Genomic DNA, 19,719 nt, shown 5'->3' on the forward strand with positions numbered 1-19,719 from the left:
CAAAAAGTAAATCCTTAGGACCAGAGAGATGGCTCAGCTAAGAGCATCTGTTGCTCTTGCAGAAGATCCAGGTTCAGATGATTGTAAGCTACAAGCATCCATAATTCCAGTTCCAGAGCTCCAACGCCCTCTTCTGACTCAGGTACCAGGCACACACATGATGCACATACACCCACACTTGTAAAACATGCACACACATAAATACTTTTTTTAAAAAAAGAAAAAGTAAAACCCTTATATATACTGCTTGTAAAATACAAACTAGTCCAGTCTCTAAGAAAATCAGTTTAGGCTCTTCAACAGACTAAAAATATATCTACCATTACAATAGTCACCTTATCACTTCTGGTGCAAGGCTCAAAGTCAATGGTACCACATGGACAAACACTTGTGTATCCACGTTTGCTACAGTACTATTCAGAATCTAAGTGATAGACCAACCTAGTGATCCTTCAACAACAGAATAACCAAAGAAAATGTGATACACTACACACATGAACACACACACACAATTTTATTCAGCTATAAAGAGCAAAGTTCTGTCATTTGTAGAAAAATGGATTTAACTGGAAATTACCATAGTAAGTAAATTAAGTCAATCTCAAATACAAATATGGCATGTTTTCTCTTATTTATATATTATGGATTTTTACATAGATGCATAAACTAAGGGCTGGAAGGATGTCTCAAAAGTTGATGCTCTTTCAGAGGATCAGAGTTTGGTTCCCAGCACCACGTGGTACTCTGTCCACAAATGCCTGCAAGTCCAGCTCTGACCTCTGATGGCATCCACACACAAGTTTACATGCGTGCTTCCTCCCCCCTCAAAAAGATTAAGACACACTGGTCCATGGTGGCACACCCCTTTAGTCCCAGCCCTTGAGAGGTCGAGATAGGTGGATCCCTGAGTTCGAGGCCAGCCTGGTCTATAGAGTAAGTTCCAGGACAGCCAGGGCTACACAGAGAAACCCTGTCTCAAAAAACCAAAAAAAAAAAAAAAAAAAAAAAAAAAAAAAAAAGTGAAAAATTACCCTGTATATAACTATTAAAAAAAAAGTTTCAGGACAGCCATGGCTATATGAGGCCCTGTTTCAAAACATGCAAACAAACAAAAAAATAGACACATAAAGCTGTGTATGGACACATAAAGTTGTGTATGTACACATGACATGAAGATAAAAGCAAGACTTTCTAGAGACAAAAGGGAGTGGGAGGGGCCCAGGGACTAAAGCACCAACCAAAGAGTTCACATGGAGGGGCCCATGGCTCCAGCTGCAATGTAGCAGTGGATGGCCTTTCAGACATCAAGGAGAGGAGAGGCCTTTGGTCCTGTGAAGGTTCCACGCCCTAGTGTAAGGGAATGCAAGTCAGGAAATTGGGAGGGGGTTAGTGAGCAGAGGGAGGGGGGATGGGATAGGGGATTTTTGGAGGGAAACGAGGAAATGGGATAACATTTGAAATGTAAATAAAGCAAATAAAAAAAATTTAAAAAGCAATGGGAGGGGCTAATATAGAAAGGATCTGCTCTAAGTATATTACATAGTTGTATGGAAAGCATTCGAATGAAACCCAGTACCATAAATAATATGGGCCAATAAAAACTCAAACTTTAGAAAACAGAATTCTCTGTCACAGTGTCCTTGGGAAGTCAAGCTTTAAGAATCTCTCATTATACTCCCCCATGGACAGATCATGAAGCAGTCAAAAAAAAAAAAAAAATACTAATTTACACTTGGCAGCCAGAAGCAGGAGGATCTCTAAGTTTGAGAACAGCCAGGTCTACAAAGAGTGGTTCTGGACAGCCAGGACTACTTAGAGACCCTTTCTCAAAAACAAACAAACAAACAAACAAACAAAACCCGAAAACCTAATTGCTCTCTAGCATACACCCATAATCCCAGCAACTCACTGAGGCACGGGCATCGAGAATTCAAGGTCAGCCTGAGCTACTGAGTGAGAACATAACTGGAAACAAAAGCACGTACTATAACAAAATGATTTTTAAGAAAGGTTTCATTGCTGAGTTAAGCAAATGAGGGAAAAACCCATTTAGTTACCTGACTAACCAATCCCTAGCCTGGGCGCGCAATATTTTTTGTCAACTTTTCAAATACATTCAACTTTTAAAAATAAATTTCTCTTATATTCAGTAGACAAACTGGTTACCTAGTGGGAGACACAAGTGCGGGCTGAATCGAATGATGTCATCTTCAAGTGCTGAGAGCAGTGGGACAAAGGGGACGAAGGCAGGCAAAGAAGACAGAAAAAATGGAGACTGCAAGTGCCCAGAGCTTCCACAGGGCAGGGGTGCACCACACCTCGCAGCCAAAGGGGAAGGAACAGACGCCACTGCTGGCCTCTGCTTTCTCTGAGATCCAGAGGAAACTGTGGGATCCATTTGGGCAGACAGAGCGCCCTGCTACTGAGCAGGGAGAAGGCAGCCTGAGCAGTTTCCAGGATTTTCTCAAAGCCTCAGGGCTGGTCAGATTCTAGGAGGCCCTCCCCACAAAGAAAACCATGAAAAGGAACTAAAGGCATCATCAAGGTTCAGTTAATCATGAACTTACTTGGATAAGTTTTGAGAATAGAAGAGCACGACCAGAAAACAGTATGCTTATTTTTCTTCTCCTTTAACTTAAACACAAGTACAGAAAGTATAATATGGCTTATAAAAACTCAGAACATAGAAATATAGAGTCCTGAGTAGCAGTTCCTACTAGAGGTAAGCATGGTTTGCTCTACATAACAAATTACTATTACCTTCCAAATTCTCTTACCGGTTTCTCTTTCTTTGAAAGACTGCTTTGTTATTTTGGAGGCACCATCTCTATGATCATCTTCGATTAATTCTTTTTCTGTTTCCCATTTCTTTAAATCATGAAAAGAATCCAGTTCATCATCTAGGCTTTAACAATATATATATCAGAAATCCGGAATTTCACTACAACAACTGACAAAACAAACAAACAAAACTGCTTTTCAGATAGTAACACCACAAATAAGGAAAATGCAATCATTTTTAAATACCAAAAAACTATGAACGTAAAATGTACAAACTAAGTTAAAAATCTTGAAAGCCACTGCAAGTGCTTTTCAATCTTTCTTTGTGTTTAAAACAGTTAAAACTTTTAGAATGATATGTGGCTATCAAACTCTTCCAAAACCCAGTAACTCAGACAAGGTAGGCAATGTTATCTATAATTTAATTAAGATAATTAACAGTTACCCTACAAATTAGAACCATGTTCTGGGGTCATGTCGGGACAGCACTACTTGCCTGCTTACATTTGATCATTCTTCTAGAAGTACATCAAAAACAGAAAGAGCCAAGACTTACACAGTGTTTCTTACTTATCACAGAACATATGAAATACTACTGCACCACAGAATGAACGTTAAGATATGAAGGTTGTTACGGTCATGTGTAAGGTACTCCTCGGGGGCTATCTCAGAGTCCCCAGATGACTGGTTTACAAGTGAACTAGTTTCATTAACAGGTTAAGCCACCAATTATTCCTCATACTGAATGAGCTGTTAGGAAATGGGGCCTCGATGGAGAAAGCTGGTCACTAAGAATGTGTTTTTCTCCGAGCCCCCCCCACTTCATTAATTATTTACTTTACATCCCAATTGGAACTTCCCCTGCCTCCCCTCCTCCCAGTCACTATCTCTCATCTCTTCTCTTTCTACTGCTCCGTCTCCTCAGAGAAGGGGAGGCCTCCCACGGATAGCAACCCGCCTTGGTATATCAAGTTGTAGTAAGACTGGGCACATCTTCTTTTATTGAGGCTAGATAAGACCGACCGTCCAGGTAGGGGAGGGCAGACAACAAAGTCAGACACAGCCCCTGCTCCTGCTGTTAGAGGTTCAACATGAGGACCAGGCTGTAAATCTGTTGTTACTCATGTGTAAGGGGACTGACTAGGTCCGTCCCATGCATGCTCTCTGGTTGGCTGGTCAGTCTCTATGAGCCCCCTATGGGATTTTCTTGTGGTGTCTTTCACCCCTCTGGCTTTTAATCCTTCCTCCCCTTCTTCCACAAAACTCCCTGAGCTCTGCCTAATGTTTGGCTGTGGGTTTGTGCATCTGTTTTCATCAGTCGCTAGGTGAAGCCACTCACATGACTGTTGTGCTAAGCATTGCAGAATATCATTAACAGTGTCGGGGTGGGCGGGCTCTCTCTCATGGCATGGGTCTCAAGTTGGGCCAGTCATGATTCCCTCACTTTCTGCTCCCTCTTCATGCCTGTACATCTTGTAGGCAGACATGTTTTTCAGTGATTTGTTTTGTCTCTGTTTCCCAGGAGCCATAAATTGTAGCGCTCTGCTCTCCCACATGTTCCATCTTGACATTCTGCATCCCCGCAGCCCTAGAAATATGGCGGCCAGCAACTACGGACTATAAATCTGAAACCATGGATGAAAATAAACCTCCCTCTTTTGTTTATGTCACGAACTTTGTCACAGTGATAAAAACAGACTAACATAAAAGGGGTTTACATTATCTTGAAGTACATCAGTGTATATTATACTTACAGCATATTTCTTTTCAGACCAGACACTTTTAAGTACTATTTGCAACCTGTATCTACTGGCAGGGCAGCACACTCATAGTAGACTATTATGACTAAGGATTCACACACACACACACACACACACACACACCACACACTTCTCCACTACTGCTTTTTTTTGAGCTGCTAAAAGCACAGTAATAGTATTATTCTAAATGCCTTACCAGTTCACATTTAAATGTTTGAAGGAACTACAGAAAGGTGTTGTAGGATGCTTCCTTCCTTCAGAGTAATATCTTGGTGATGAACCAACTTTATCTCCAGAGCTATAAGTATCTAAACCATCTGTCAGTGAAAAACATTAGTCAAATACTCATATTAGTCAAATGGTCTCATTCTGGCCTCCTAAAAGTAAGATCAAAATCACTAACTGATCTGTTTCTCTAATGTGAGCTTAGAGAATACATACTGAATTTCATATTCATATTGTACTTTACTGATTACACAATGCTCTTCTATTTTGTAAAGATCTATTTATTTATTTTACATGAGCACACTGTAGCTGTCTTCAGACACACGAGAAGAGGCCAACAAATGTCATTACACATAGTTGTGAGCCACCATGTGGTTGCTGGGAATTAAACTCAGGAAGAACAGTCAGTGCTTTTAACCTCTGAGCCACCCCCTCCAGCCCCCTGCTCTTCTATTCTTATTTGACCCAGGCAATGACTCTGAAGTGAGACTGGGTGCCTTAAATATAAGCCTCTGAAGTTTTTGATTAGCTAAGATTTTAATTCCTAGCTTTATTTCAGTTGCGTTTGCTTTGGTAATTCTATTTCTACTTTCATGTCTTGGACTGTTCATTATTTCATTCGACTATGTCTTCGGAGACTTCATTTAAGGCATTTATTAAATCCTCTTCAAGGTTCTTGAAGATATTTGTAACTGCTATTCTCAAGTCCCTTTCTCATGTTTCAGCTCTCGAGGCCTACTGCACCAGGAATGCTTGGCTTCTGAAGGAGGCATACTGCCACGGCTGTCCACAGTTGTGCTTTTGTGCTGAGATCCAGTCATCTAGAGTTCTCATGTTTGAGGTATTTCTTGGTGTAGATACCTGGTCTTGTCTTTGCTGGGTGGGTGTTCCATTCTTTAACAGTCCCTGTTCACTCTAAATCCTAGGCTAGTATGGCGGCTATGGCTAGGCTAATCCAGCAGAGGACTTCTGCAAGTTGAGGGTGACACAAAGAAATGGAGATGAGCTAGAAGGGAAAGCTGAGAGGGTCAGTGGTAAGGGGAGCCTGGGTCTACATCAAGAGGTGGAGAATGGAGGTGGGGTAGGAGGACGGGCTCCTGTCAGTAGGGTGCTACAGGACTAAGAGTAAGTTTGCAGGGATCAGAACAGAGATGAGGAAGCACAGTGAAGATTGCCTGAGTCCCAGCACAGTGTAGCCATTGAGGGATCCCTGCTAGGAAGTTTCTGAAGATTTGCAGCCGACACAAAGCAGTGGAGATAGGAAAGGGAAAGCTGAGGGTCAGATAGGAGAGGTAAGAATGCCCTGGACCAGCACCACAGGGCAGAGTCCCTGAGGAATGGAGGGAGGGTGGAGAATGGGGCTCCTGCAATGCTTGCTGCAGTATGACCTCCGTCATTGTATAAAGGGCACAAGCTATATCAACTCTCCTCTAAATTGTTAATTAAAAAAATATGTCTGTCAGGGAACAAACACAATCTCTCTTCAACTCTCATAAATTCATACCTGGGAGAAACACTGGTAACCAAAGACAAGCCAACAAGAGTAAAGTGGAAAGGTTTATAAATGCACAGTACAACCGGGTGTGGTGGCACACGCCTGTAATCCCAGCACTCTGGGAGGCAGAAGCAGGTGGATTTCTGAGTTAGAGGCCAGCCTGGTCTACAGAGTGAGTTCCAGGACAGCCAGGACTACACAGAGAAACCCTGTTTCGAAAAACAAAATAAAATAAAATAAAATAAAATAAAATAAAATAAAATAAAATAAAAATGCACAGTACACTTCATACAGGAGGAGCTTCAACGAAAGACTATTCAAATCATCACTTAGACCTCTGACATACAGAGAATCTTCAATAAAGATTAGGTTCTTAAACAAGTGGCGAGACACTGGCTAGAAAGTCCCAGGAATCCACCTATCTCCAACTTCCCAGCAACAGGGTTACAAGGACATACTGCCCAAGGGGTTTTTCATGTTCTGGGTGGTCCTCACTGTGGGGTCCTTATGCTTCCAAAGCAAGCACTTTGCCAACTAAGCCATCTCCTCCATTCCATGGAGCTCTCCTGACTCTGCTTCTTCTTATAGTATTTATATTTAAGGGACATATTTGAGGGTGTAGTATTCTAGCTTTCTTCATTCAACACCAAAACATCACAAAGTGCCAAACAATTTCAGATAAGTAACATTTGACAATTCTGTTACAATAAGATTCTCAATTAAAAAATAAAAGACAACAGCAGTTTTCAAGTGATATTTATAAATTATAGACCACAAAGTAAAGCTAGAAATTTGAAAACTTCTGGTGTTCCTTACATTCTCCAGAAACTCTGCTGTGACCTCACGAAGCACAATCCATCAGTGCATACTGAGTCATTAAGACTCAGGAGAACACAGATGGTCTCAAAGGACGCTTACAGTTTTAGGGTTACACGAGTGACTATAAACTCAGTGAATAATTTCTAGACCAAGTCAATCCTTTTTAAAAGTCTGCTAATTTCTAAAGCCTTTTAACCTCTCTTCATTGACTTTATTAGCAGTGGAAATAATTCCTTTCTTCTAATAAATTCTAAAGATCCAGAGTATTTGCAGTCAGTTCTTTTTGACTATCACAACCAACTTTAACTACTTACCTCTTTTTTCCCTTTGAATGATCTCATTTTGTCTACAGACCTAATTCTGATCTTCCAGAATTCTGTAACCATTCTGCCTTTAATGTCACACGTCACTTTTCTGAAAGTGCTGTACTCAAATCCTTGCAGACAGGGTGTTTCACTGAGAGTGTTTTTTAACTTATCATTAAGTTCATTTTTGCTTTTATCCAAGAGTGCAGTTTGTCTCCTGCTATTGTGTAATGTATTTTGGAAATCAGACTGTGCCCCGAGACCTGTGTAAATCAGCCCAATACAGCTCTCCAGTTACCAGCCAGTCCTCAGAGGCAGCTCCCACATCTTGATGAAATTAAAGACACTATTCATGCTATAACTACTAAAGTTTAATGATTATTATTGTTAACTAATAAATATTAGCTCTAAAGTATTAACAAATTAATGGATTAATGGTTAATACTTATTAACATAAAAATGTTTCAGCTTATCAAAAAATATTACAACCCACAGTAAAATTATGTTTCCAAGTACATTTACTTGATAAATTTTCCCTTTATTTTTGATTCTGGTACATTCTTTCTTGCCTAAACAATACTTTTTCTCTAGAGTTTTTCTCCCAGTACACTCTGTACAATTTTTCAACATCTTCAAAAGCAAACATACCAGCTGGGGACATGGTTTAGCGACTGAGCACTTGCTTAGCACTGATCAACTTGCTTAGAACTGATTCACGGTCTATATTTAACTCCCAGCACCACAGAATAAAAATAAAAGCAAGGCACACATATTATAAATTACATCACTCTCTCTCTCTCTCTCTCTCACACACACACACACACACACACACACACAAACACACGTGCGCGCACGCGCGCGCACACTCCAAAAACCCTCACTAAATTTAATTTTAGAAGACACCTCACACGTTCACCTCTAAGTTCACAATTGGATGGTTACCAGACTGAAACCTTTTTAAATGAAAAATGAGTAACAATAAGCCAAAGTCTAAATATTTCTATAAATCTCAAGTTAAATTTTCTAAAATACGCAAATACACAAAATATTCTTTTGGGCTTACCTGGGGAGGTCAGAATTCTTCTTTTACATTTAGTCTGGTCAAAATTTGAAAGCTCCTGCTAGGTGGGGGTAAAAGATACACTTAAGTTAAACACTTAGACATATTCTCTTAATACTTTTCCATAATGACAAAGGTTAGCATGGACAAACTTAGGGGCACCACCTGAACCAACATCAGCATCACTAATTAGACAAGAATACAGCATGTACCTGTCGATTCATCAGAGCAGCCCACATGCCAGCCATGTCATTTTCCTGCCAAAAATACAAAACCAGAATCAAATCAGAAGCTATCCATTAGACAAACTCAAACTGAGAGAGATTCCAATACACATGTCTTTCGACCTAGTGTAAGCACTATTGCTACAAAAGTAGGTGTGGACATCTGTTGAAGATTAAAGGCAACAACAGACAATCAAATGTAATGTTCAGACCCCAGGTAGTCTCTGCACCAGGGTATGCTTTCTACAAAAGGTTATAATTGAGGTAATCTGTGTACAAACTATACATTATTCTGTATTATTGCCGCAATGCTAAATTTCTTGGGAAACATCAATAAGGCTTTAAAAGAGAATGTGCTTCACCGGAAAAGCAAACTAGAGGAGTAAGTGTTGGAATCTCAATTAAGGTTATGTGAGGATGGGATGAAATTGTGTCATGGTCACAGGAACATTAAGAAATACTGATTATTTCTCAAGAAGGGGTTTTGGAATGCCAGCAAATGTGGGAAGGAACAGAGGAATGCCTGCGACGTTCCTCAGCTTCTGGAAAAGTTAGGGTAAAACGATGTTCCCATACCTCAGATGGTTTGTTGAAGACAACATTGTTATGCTTTATATAACCTTGAACATGCTGGGCTGTCAAGCAGGCTTCTTGGCTGAACTGTAAACACCTAAACTCTGTTATCAAAGGAGGATGATGATTAAAAACAACAACAAAAAGAACCCCGTCGTGCAAACTGAGGTCTGCAATTGGTTTCTGACTTCTGTTCTTCCAGGAGTCATCGAAGATGTGATTTGGTCAACCTCTCATACTATATTAGCAAATGACCTCAGTGGGAGCCCGCCTCAAAAATGGCAAGACTCTTCTGGTGAATGGCGTCCTCAAGGGAGGACGACAAGAATGCACATCGCCACAACTTTTCTCTAAGTGTGCAATTACTTCGGAGTAAGATGCTTTCCTGAAGGAACTACAGTGCCTGCTGCACTCAGGTCACCGCCAGCACTGGTTACCAGGACCAAAGCCACGCCCCGTCCGTGTCGGCGGTTTCCCCGGGGGAGGGCGCTGTCTGGGGAGCCGCCCCGAGGAGAGCAGGGCCGGGACCCTCCCGCAGCCGCCCAGCAGAGCCACAGCGGCTTTCACCCATCTCACCTCCACCGAGCACCTTCCCGCCAGGCCGTAGCGGCTTTTGAGACGCTCCACTACCATGTCCTGCCCCGGTGGCTTGACCACCCTGCGCTCCATGGCGGGTCGCTGACCGCCGTCGCCCGGGAAACCGCGCTCACAGCCGCGTCAAGGCGGGCAGTACGTCACGACGCCTGGCCCCGCCCCCAGGGACGCCGGAAGCCGGTACAGGGAGGATTCACTACAGCCCAGCTGCCTCCTGCCCCTTCTAGTTTCTCAGTTCCAAGTCTTTTACCCGCCATGAAAGACTTGAGGCGTGAAAGGGGAGAGTTCCATCTTCCTTGGGAGCGCCGGCTCGGCCTCGGGAAGGCGAATAACTTCTGCACACTGGAGAGCCAGAGTGCTCCCTAGGGCGGGGGTCCACAGGGTAAGAGTTACTGTGCACCAGGGCTTGCCTCAACAGGGGTCACTTTATCCAAAGTGACAATCACAGAAAAGTCAGGACATACCTGAATGCTAGCCATAAGAACTGCAGATTACCTTTACACCTTTGCCTGTTTCCTTAGGTGGTATATAGGCAGGGAAGGTAGAGGCAGGAAGCCAGCCTGGGCTACATACATGGTCATAAGCAGTTGGACAATTAACTGCCCCAACTACATAGGGAGATCTGCCTCAGAAACTAAAAGATGAGAAGGTTCGTTTAAAACACAAAACCTCTTTCCCAGATATATAACAGCACACAGAACACTTATGGTGTTCAACCTTATCATACAAGCTCCTACCTGTTCAGTTTTTCTGAGATACATTTACACTGAGAAGTACGGTAAATGGACATGTGTTGTAGCAGCCCCTAAATTCTCTGGATTACTTTTAACTTACAGAAGCTGATACTTTAGCAATAGACTGGAAACTCACTATCAAAAAATTGCTTAAAGAATACTTTTTGTGGGCTGGAGAGGTGGCTCAGTGGTTAAGAGCACTGAGTGCTCTTCCAGAGGTCCTGAGTTCAATTCCCAGCAACCACATGGTGGCTAATAACCATATATTATGTGATCTGGTGCCCTATTCTGGCCCGCAGACATACATGCAGGCAGAATGCTGTATACATAATAAATCTTAAATTAAAAAAAAGGGGGAGGTCTTTAATAACCTTAATGGTTTGAAATAATGTCTCTTAAAAAGCATTTGCAGCTACAGCACATGCCTAACAGTGGTGATAAAGATCCAAGATGAAGTCCAACCTCAGCTACAAGTTCAAGGCATTCCTGGGGGAAATTTTTTAAAATTCCATTTACTTAGATTAAAAATATGGCATCACCTTCTCAGCTGAAAAGCTTTAATACTTTTACATGAATTTATTTTACACAGGCTTTCAAAGAAGGCACTAAATGCACATGGTTCTTTTTACAAGGCCAACTTGAGGCAGGTTTATTTCATGTACCTGGTTGCAGGATTAGGTATTGTGATAGTGGTACTATTGTATAAATTCATTAAATAAGCCTTAACTTGCCTTGCCTAATCTAATGGTTGGGCACAAGAAAACAGAAATGACTCCATCCGTAGGTTTGGATTATATAGAATTTTGCCATCTACCTGGATTCCTTTTATTCTATACTGAATAGGCCCATAAGAACATCCCCTTCTGTTTGCCTAACTTAACCCAAACCATACCCAAGTAAATTTTCAGTGTTTATCAAACTCTTGATGTTGAGGAGTGTTGGATTATATAGAATTTTGCCATCTACCTGGATTCCTTTTATTCTATACTGAATAGGCCCATAAGAACATCCCCTTCTGTTTGCCTAACTTAACCCAAACCATACCCAAGTACATTTTCAGTGTTTATCAAACTACTGATGTTGAGGAGTGTTGGCCTTTAACTGATCTCGTTTGCCAGACTAGATTCACGCTCAACAGCGTCTTCTTTCCCCCAGTCCCACCGAGCTCGTTCCTTTGGCTGTGGTGTCACTGGACAGTAGGTTGGGACAGTGGGAATCTTGTTCATCCATTCATGTGGGTCACTAATTAGATGAAGCATTTGGCTACCTTAAGAGAGTTATAGTTACTTCCGCTGTTTACCCTCACTTCATTGAACTTCTTCACTTTGATATTCAGAGCCACTGAGCAGAAACCACATCTAGTCACAGAAGGAATAGACAACTTAGATGCACAAGTAATCAAATGTTTTAAATGTCATGGCTGTTATCAATTTTCACTTTATTTCTGCTACAAAATTCACCAGAAAAAGGTACTGCAACAATCTAATATAAAGCAAATCTTTAACCAAAGAACATGGTATAGATCTTTTAAAAATATTGATACTTTATCACAAGAACTAGAGAAAATTCCAATTCTATCATCAGGACCAAGCTGAAGTTTCTGAGGTAGTAGAGACAGGTAACAGAAAAGTGAATGGAAAGAAAGAAGAAAGCAAAGAAAGAAGGATGGTAAGGAGGAAGGAGAGAAAGCTAGCTAAGGAAATGATCAACTTATTTAAAATGTAAAAATTAATGTCTTCAAAAGAGCACGACATATCTTAAGAAAAGATGGTATCCTACTTAAAAGTTAATTTTTAACTATACAGGAGCATAAAAATTACAGAAGAGCACTTTGGTTAACTCCTATCTTCTGTGGCTCTATCCATTCATAAGTGAGTTTATACATAAATGAGCACAGGAATAGCTAAGATTTCTATATATATATTTCAAATCTAAAATAAAATTATCTGCATTGTGGTCCCCTTATTCAATGGTAAGTACCATGCAGGAAGTCCAGCTATCTTAACAGGAATTAAAATAAGATTGCATATATCATATTCCTTCAATAGTCTGGGAAATTCTATTGCTTTTAACAAAATTAGTATTAGCCTTCTAATACACATATGTCAGGAGTACATAAAAATAAGTACACCTGAAATACACCAGTGTTTAAACTTTTATTTCACACCATGCAAGATCAATTATTACACACTAAAAAGTGACAACAGCTATAAGCTACAATTTTACATTTATACATCGGAAAAGTCTGTTTTCAAAAAGGTGAACATAATTACTATACTGTTTGTAACAATTAAGCATCAATTCAACTGCTTATATAGATAAAACTCACTGTGAAAATTATTTTATAGCTGTCCACATTCTGTGATACAAATTCTTCTACTAACAGACCCTTTAGGAGAACCAAATGATTCAATCTTTCTAACAGTATCCATGCCATCCTTAACAAAACCAAATACTACATGCTTAAAGTCCAAATGTTCTGCTTTCTTCAGTGTTATAAAAAATTGAGAACTGTTGGTGTTCTGGCCGAAATTGGCCATGGATAGTAAGCCAGGGCCAGTGTGTTTCAAATCAAAGTTTTCATCGTCAAATTTATCTCCATAAATGGACTGTCCACCTGTTCCGTTGTATTTGGTAATATCTCCCCCCTGAAAACAAAAAAAATCTTTGTTAATACTGATTAAACATTAAAACACAGAGAAATCAGCATGATAGTGTAAATTATGAATGCTCTATTTCTTTAAGAATACATTTTGACAGCCAGGCAGTGGTGGTGCATGCCTTTAATCCTGGCACCCAGAAGGCAGAGAAAGGTAGATCTCTGTAAGTCTGAAGCCAGCCTGGTCTACAGAGTGAGCTTCAGGACAGCCAAGAGTACACAACATAGAGAAATCCTGTCTCAAAAGAAAATTTAAAAAATTTGAAAAATAACAAAACACATGTTTTGTTGTTTTGTTTTGGGTGGGGGAGGTCAAGGACCGGGGTCCCTTGTGTCTCTAGCAGATACAAAGCATTAGAAACTTGAGGCCTTTCACCCTGAATGTTTAAAAGGGAGTAGAGTGTCCAGTTTCAGTGTGGGGAAAAAAGAAAATTTCCAAGATGAGGATGAGGATGAGGGGAAGAATTACCTTCCTGAGTTGGTGTGGTCAAGATTTAGCAGATATAACCATGATGTATGTACAGTGACACTTACTTGGCAAATAAAATCTGGAACTATTCGGTGAAAAATGGAATTCTTAAAACCAAAGCCCTTCTCTCCAGTGCATAATGCTCTGAAGTTCTCAGCAGTTCGAGGAACGATATTTGAAAACAATTCCATGATTATCCGTCCTAAAGGTTCACCATCCGCACACACATCAAAGAACACCACAGGATTGGTGTCCTTGGATAACTCTGCTGCAAGGGATGTTTGTCCATTCTGGAGTTTCATTATATTTTGTTGACATTCTTCAAATTTTTTCTTAAAACTGTCAGTCATTTCCTTTGTCTTAAATCTTACTGCAAGCTGTTCTACTTTTGCTTCTCCATCTGTTAAAAAGAGGTGGGGTTGGGAAGACCTTAATATTAAAGTTACTTAAAAGGCATGTGTATGTTACAGATTTCAAAAAAGTCAATCAAATTAAAAGGCATTTGAAACTCACCAGCATAATCTGAGGCAGTCCAAACTAAAGCATTGTTTGAAACATTTAAAGGTTTTAATTCCATGGCTTTGGTAATAACGTGGTTTGCACATACTTTAAAAACCTGGTCTCTTCTCATTAGGATCCGATAATAATTCTTCACTGTATGCCAGAGAATCTTTATATCTCCAATACCTCTCTCCTTCCACTGACTGACATCTCTATCCCATCTATAAAGTTTGGCTCTCTCTTTGAACAAAACTTCTTCCTCTTCCTCTCCAGATTTCACTTCTACCTATGACAAGAGAAGAACTTATATAAACAACTAGTTATAACAAATCCCTTAACCAGTGCCAACGGGTATTACTGTATCATGGTATCTAATTAATATCCTCCACTTGTAATATATCTGATTTGGTTAAGCAGTAAAGATGGGATTATCATTAAATATTAAATATCTCTGTGAAAAGAAAATGCCTTTAAAGGTCAAAAGCAGTTTCAGAAATGCTGGTTCTTGGCAGGCATGACAGTGCATACACATCAATAGTCCTGACAAGTGAAGTGTGGAAGCAAGAGGATCAGTCCAAGGACGGTCAGCCTGGGCTATGTGAGACCAGAAGCAATGTGGGTCTTTGCATGGATGCCCAGTAATCCCAGCCCTCCAGAGCCCAGGAGGCCAGATGATTACCACAATTTTGAGGCCACTCTGGGTTAGTACTACATAACAATATGCTGTCTCAAAAACTAATAATGTCCCACCTTAAAGTGTTCTGTTTTTATAACATTTTATGTATATGGCTGTTTTGCCTGCCTGTGTATCTAGGCACTGAATTCCTCCATTACCCCTGATGCCAAAAGAGGGTTATCAAATCCCCTGGAAGCAGTTATAGGTAGCTGGGGTACTGGGAATTAGCCTCTGAGCTTTGTCTCCAACCCTTTTTATTTTTTATAGAGATGTACTTTATTTTCAATTTTATATATGTGTGAGTCTGTATGTGAGCATGTGCACGTGAATGCAGATGAGTATCTCCCTGGAGCCTAAGTTACAGGCAGCTGTGAGCTGGCTGATGTGGATGCCGGGAACCAACAAGAACAGTACAAACTCTGAGCAGATCTCTCCAGATACAGCAGGGCTGATTCTTGTAGTGTGACAGTAACTGAGACTGAACATGGACATGATAATTTTCTAAAAACAACAGTCTTCTCTAGTCTTTTTATGGACAAAAGTCCCTAAAATTATTTTATTTTTTCAAAGATTTATTATTATATGTAAGTACACTGTAGCTGTCTTCAGATTCATCCGAAGAAGGCATCAGATCTCATTACGGATGACTGTGAGCCACCATGTGGTTGCTGGGGTTTGAACTCAGGACCTTTAGAAGAGCAGTCAGTGCTCTTAACCACTGAGCCATCTCTCCAGCCCCCTAAAATTATTTTATGAAGATAAACATGATCTCCTAATGACATAACAAAAATGCCTATGGCTGAGCAAGATGGCCAGTGAGTAAACATGCTTGCTAGCTGCACAATCCTACAGGCCTGAGTTCAAGTCCTGGAAAGCTATGCTCTGACCTGCACATAACCATGGCATGTACACACCTGCTTGTGTTCTCTAATACTCTGTGTGTGCATACCCACTTCTTTCCTCCCTCTCACTCCACTCTCTAAACGATCACAGAAATGCAGGAAAAAGTTTAGTGAGCACCGAGTAGTAACATGCTTGTTAACACGAGCAAGACCCTGGATTCTATCCCTAGCACTATACCCAAAAGAAAACAAAACAAACCTCAAAACAATACCTACAAAAAGGCTGGAAATCTTGAGCTGGAGATATGGGTCAGCAGTTAACAGCACTGGCTGCTCTTCCAGAGAATCTGGGTTAATTCTCAGCACCCACATGGCAGCTCCCTGTAACTCCATCTGTATGTAACTCCAGTCCAAAGGTAAATGACCCCTCGAGGGATATGACCACAGGCAAACACATGGCACACAGACATGCAATGTAGGCAAAAGACTCAATACACATAAAGTAATTTTTAAAAAGTTTGGAAATGTAACAAAAAGAACATAATATTTAATTGTTTTGGGAAAAAATGTAGATAGCAATATTTTTTTTTAAAAAATATGGATTTAGGGCATATTTCCACACGTCATCACTAGTGAACTGTTCACTTCCGGCACTTACCTCTGGTAAGGAGACTATAGGTTCAAAGTGAATGTCCTCATTATGAACTACGTCTTCATCACTGCCATCTTCATCCTCGCCACCTTTACTTGTTGACTGTGTTCCAAACACAGCTGCTCCAGTATTTGCCCACTGGAAATTTTTATCTGATAAATAAATTAGGCTATTTAAACACTGAACTCTTAAATTTTTATAAAGAACAATTTTGTAGTCTGTAGATTACTTTTCAACAATGAAATACATTGGTACATGTAATTTTCAACGTCATAAGCATCTATTGGAGGTGTTTAAAGTATTATCATTCTGGCAACTTCAACAACTATGGAATACAATTGATTGCAGCGTATTTGTAGGTTAAATACTATTTTAAGAAAGTAAAGTGCCAGACTGAGTGGCCCATACCTTTAATACTAACACCCAGGAAGCAGAGGCAGGTGGATATTTATGAGTTCAAGGCTAGCCTAGTCTACACAGTGAGTTCCTACAGTCAGAGCTATTATAGTGAGACCATGTTTCAAAACACCAAAAAAGAAGAAAACAAAAAATATGCAAACTAAAGCCAGGATTCAACACAAAAGAAAAGAGGAGAGGAGAGGAGAGAAAAATGAAGAGAGGATGCAGTGACAATATTTATTAAGATAAGGCTAACCTGATACTTAAGTTCTATCTCATACTTATTGTATGATATGATAATAAGGAAACACTATCAATTTTCATTTGGCCTTTTTCAGGGAGATTAAGTATACCTATTGTACTGGTATATCTACTCACTACTCATCTTTTAATTCTAATCTATTAAATACATTAAAACTAAAGTTTAAAAGCTTGGTATCACCTTTAATTCCAGCATTTGGGAGGCAGAAAGAGATGATCTTTGTGAGCTGAAGACCAGTCCACTCATATTAAGAGTGCCAGCCTGGGAAAGACAGATAGTAAGACCCTGTCTCAAAACAAGAGTAACTTGGCATGAATAAAACTATGAATTCTCATCAATTATTTCTTTTTATGTTTTGTTTTTTGAGACAGTATTTCTCTGTGCTGCTCTGTAAAAACATTTCTTTTTCTTTCCTTTTCTTTCTCTTCTTCTTCCTCCTTTTTTCTTTTTCTTTTGAGACAAGGTCTCATTGTATAGCCCTAACCATCATGGAATTTACTCTAAAGAGCAGGCTAGCCTTGAATTTAGAGAGCTCTACCTGCTCCTTGCTTCAAGAGTGCAGGAACTGAAGGTGTGAGCCACTACTATCTAGCCCTATCAATCATTTCTAAAAGTTTAATGTGTTTCTGTAAGTAGCATGAACTTTCAAAAGTATAAAGATCTAAGTAGGACTAAAAGTAAAATCTTAAAATGGATTATTTCACCATTCTAAGATTTCTCCAAACATCTTAAAGAATAAATTGCACTATATTCACAATATGAAAGATCTCTGAGTAAATACAATGATGTCTAATGGTAATAAAACTTGAAACAAATAGTGCCTGCATGGCAGCTCAAAACCATCTGTTTCCAGTTCCAGAGGATTTGCCCTCTAAGAGCACTGCATTCATGTAGAAATATGTATATGCGACAGAAACACATACACAAATAAATAAATCTTAAAAATATAAACACCGCTGACAAATGAGAACGAACACGAATTTCTGTGTTATATTTCTGTGTAGCCACTGTGTTAAATTACTGTGGAAATGTGTAAATTTCCACAGCCCTAATGTGGCGATCCAATTTGTCTTAAAGCCAAGTCAGGGTTATTCCAAAACCGAAAAACATACATGTAGATGAGGAAAGGAAGGGCTAATTTAAATTGATTTAAATTAAGTCAAGAGAAAAAAAAATTTTTTTGTTTTTTGGTATTTTTTTTTTTTTTTAGTTTTTTCAAGACAGGGTTTCTCTGTGTAGCCCTGGCTGTCCTGGAACTCACTTTGTAGACCAGGCTGGCCTCGAACTCAGAAATCCACCTGCCTCTGCCTCCCAAGTGCTGGGATTAAAGGCATGTGCCACCACCGCCCGGCTAGAAAATTCTTATAGCTTTTATCTTCACTGACAGAATGTGCAATCCTAATTGCTAATAAGGAAACCAAGGACATCAATATTCATCTCTTTCCTTTTGATTTTACCTTTAGAACCAAAAGCAAAATCTCCAGAATTACTTGAAGCCAAGTCTGCAAATGAGAGGCCTGTACCACTTCCAAATCCAAACAAAACAGTCTTGCTTTCCCCTGACAAAACAAACAAAAAAACAATTTCTAGTTTGAGATAGGCTATATATATAACATTACCCAGAACCCAGAAGGAACAGGTCTCTCTGTACTCCAGGTGAGACAAGGTATAAAATACATTTTTTAAAGTTAGTATTTACTCTTCTAAAATGCCTTCAAATTCAAGCCTGATTTTTTTAGTTGTTTTTTTTAATAGACTATATAAATGTATGTAGATATATATGTATGTGTGTATGCAAATATGTGTGTGTGTATATATAATTTCCTTTTTTAAAAAAGGATTTATTTTATGTATGCGAGTTCACTGCTGCTCTCTTCAGACCAGAAGAGGGCATCAGATCCCATCACAGATGGTTGTAAGCAACAGTGTGGGTGCCGGGAATTGAACTCAGGCCTCTGGAACAACAGTGAAGTGCTCTTAACTGCCGAGCCATCTCTCCAGCCCCTACAAACCATATTTTAAGTTACAAAGTACATTCAATTTCAAGCTTACTCAGTAATATAAAGTTTACAGGTACTATGCCCAATGAACACCAATTCAAAACCTAAACCAAGTTTCCTTTAAAATCCATTGAGCTACACACTAAGCTACGTTGAGACTATATAGTTTTTTTGGTTTTTTTTTTTTTTTGGTTTTTCGAGACAGGGTTTCTCTGTGTAGCCCTGGCTGTCCTGGAACTCACTCTGTAGACCAGGCTGGCCTCGACCCTGCCTCTGCCTCCCAAGTGCTGGGATTACAGGCGTGCGCCACCACGCCCAGCATATAGTTTCTCTTTATCAAGGTTCTTACACAATCAAGCAGTCAAAGGCAAGATCTTAGGAAAACTCTGCACTAAACATTTTTTAAAAAATTTATTATTTTTAACTGTGTGTTTTTGCATGTCTGTGTGTGAGTAAATAAATGCATGAGTGCAGGCTGCCAGAAAGGATAGGGCGAGGGCGGGCGAGGGCGAGTCGCCTGCCATGCAGCTGAACTCTGTCAGAGCAGCGGGCACTCGGGCACTGGTAACTAAATTTATCTGTGTTCTGTACTTTTGTCTAAATTCTACCAGTGTCACAATCTCTGAAATTGCTCTGGCCTACTTAATCTTATCTGAAAAGAATAAGATTAAGATAAGAAAAATCTTATC

General features: G+C 39.8%; 2 protein-coding genes across 4 annotated transcripts in view; both read right to left on the bottom strand.

The window, feature by feature from the left end:
• Positions 1 to 9,958, bottom strand: part of Ccdc138 (coiled-coil domain containing 138) — a 54,338-nt gene extending 44,380 nt beyond the window's left edge. For 2 of the 3 annotated variants that reach the window (XM_052164574.1, XM_052164576.1), the window contains exons 1-5: positions 9,819 to 9,958; positions 8,658 to 8,702; positions 8,449 to 8,506; positions 4,738 to 4,858; positions 2,778 to 2,905 (exon numbers count right to left, since the gene is read on the bottom strand). In XM_052164574.1, coding sequence (XP_052020534.1) covers positions 2,778 to 2,905; positions 4,738 to 4,858; positions 8,449 to 8,506; positions 8,658 to 8,702; positions 9,819 to 9,911 — 445 coding nt within the window. In that variant the 5' untranslated portion in view covers positions 9,912 to 9,958. The remainder of the gene's footprint in view (positions 1 to 2,777; positions 2,906 to 4,737; positions 4,859 to 8,448; positions 8,507 to 8,657; positions 8,703 to 9,818) is intronic. The other variant, XM_052164575.1, reaches the window with a different exon arrangement.
• Positions 9,959 to 11,991: 2,033 nt separating this feature from the next.
• LOC127670202 (E3 SUMO-protein ligase RanBP2) overlaps positions 11,992 to 19,719 on the bottom strand; it is a 48,677-nt gene continuing 40,949 nt past the window's right edge. Inside the window, exons 25-29 of the mRNA XM_052164573.1 lie at positions 18,488 to 18,589; positions 16,376 to 16,521; positions 14,212 to 14,485; positions 13,764 to 14,098; positions 11,992 to 13,218 (exon numbers count right to left, since the gene is read on the bottom strand). Of these exons, the coding sequence (XP_052020533.1) occupies positions 12,913 to 13,218; positions 13,764 to 14,098; positions 14,212 to 14,485; positions 16,376 to 16,521; positions 18,488 to 18,589 (1,163 nt within the window). The 3' untranslated portion in view covers positions 11,992 to 12,912. The remainder of the gene's footprint in view (positions 13,219 to 13,763; positions 14,099 to 14,211; positions 14,486 to 16,375; positions 16,522 to 18,487; positions 18,590 to 19,719) is intronic.

Source organism: Apodemus sylvaticus, chromosome 19 (genome assembly GCF_947179515.1).
Source record: "Apodemus sylvaticus chromosome 19, mApoSyl1.1, whole genome shotgun sequence".
Taxonomy (NCBI): domain Eukaryota; kingdom Metazoa; phylum Chordata; class Mammalia; order Rodentia; family Muridae; genus Apodemus; species Apodemus sylvaticus.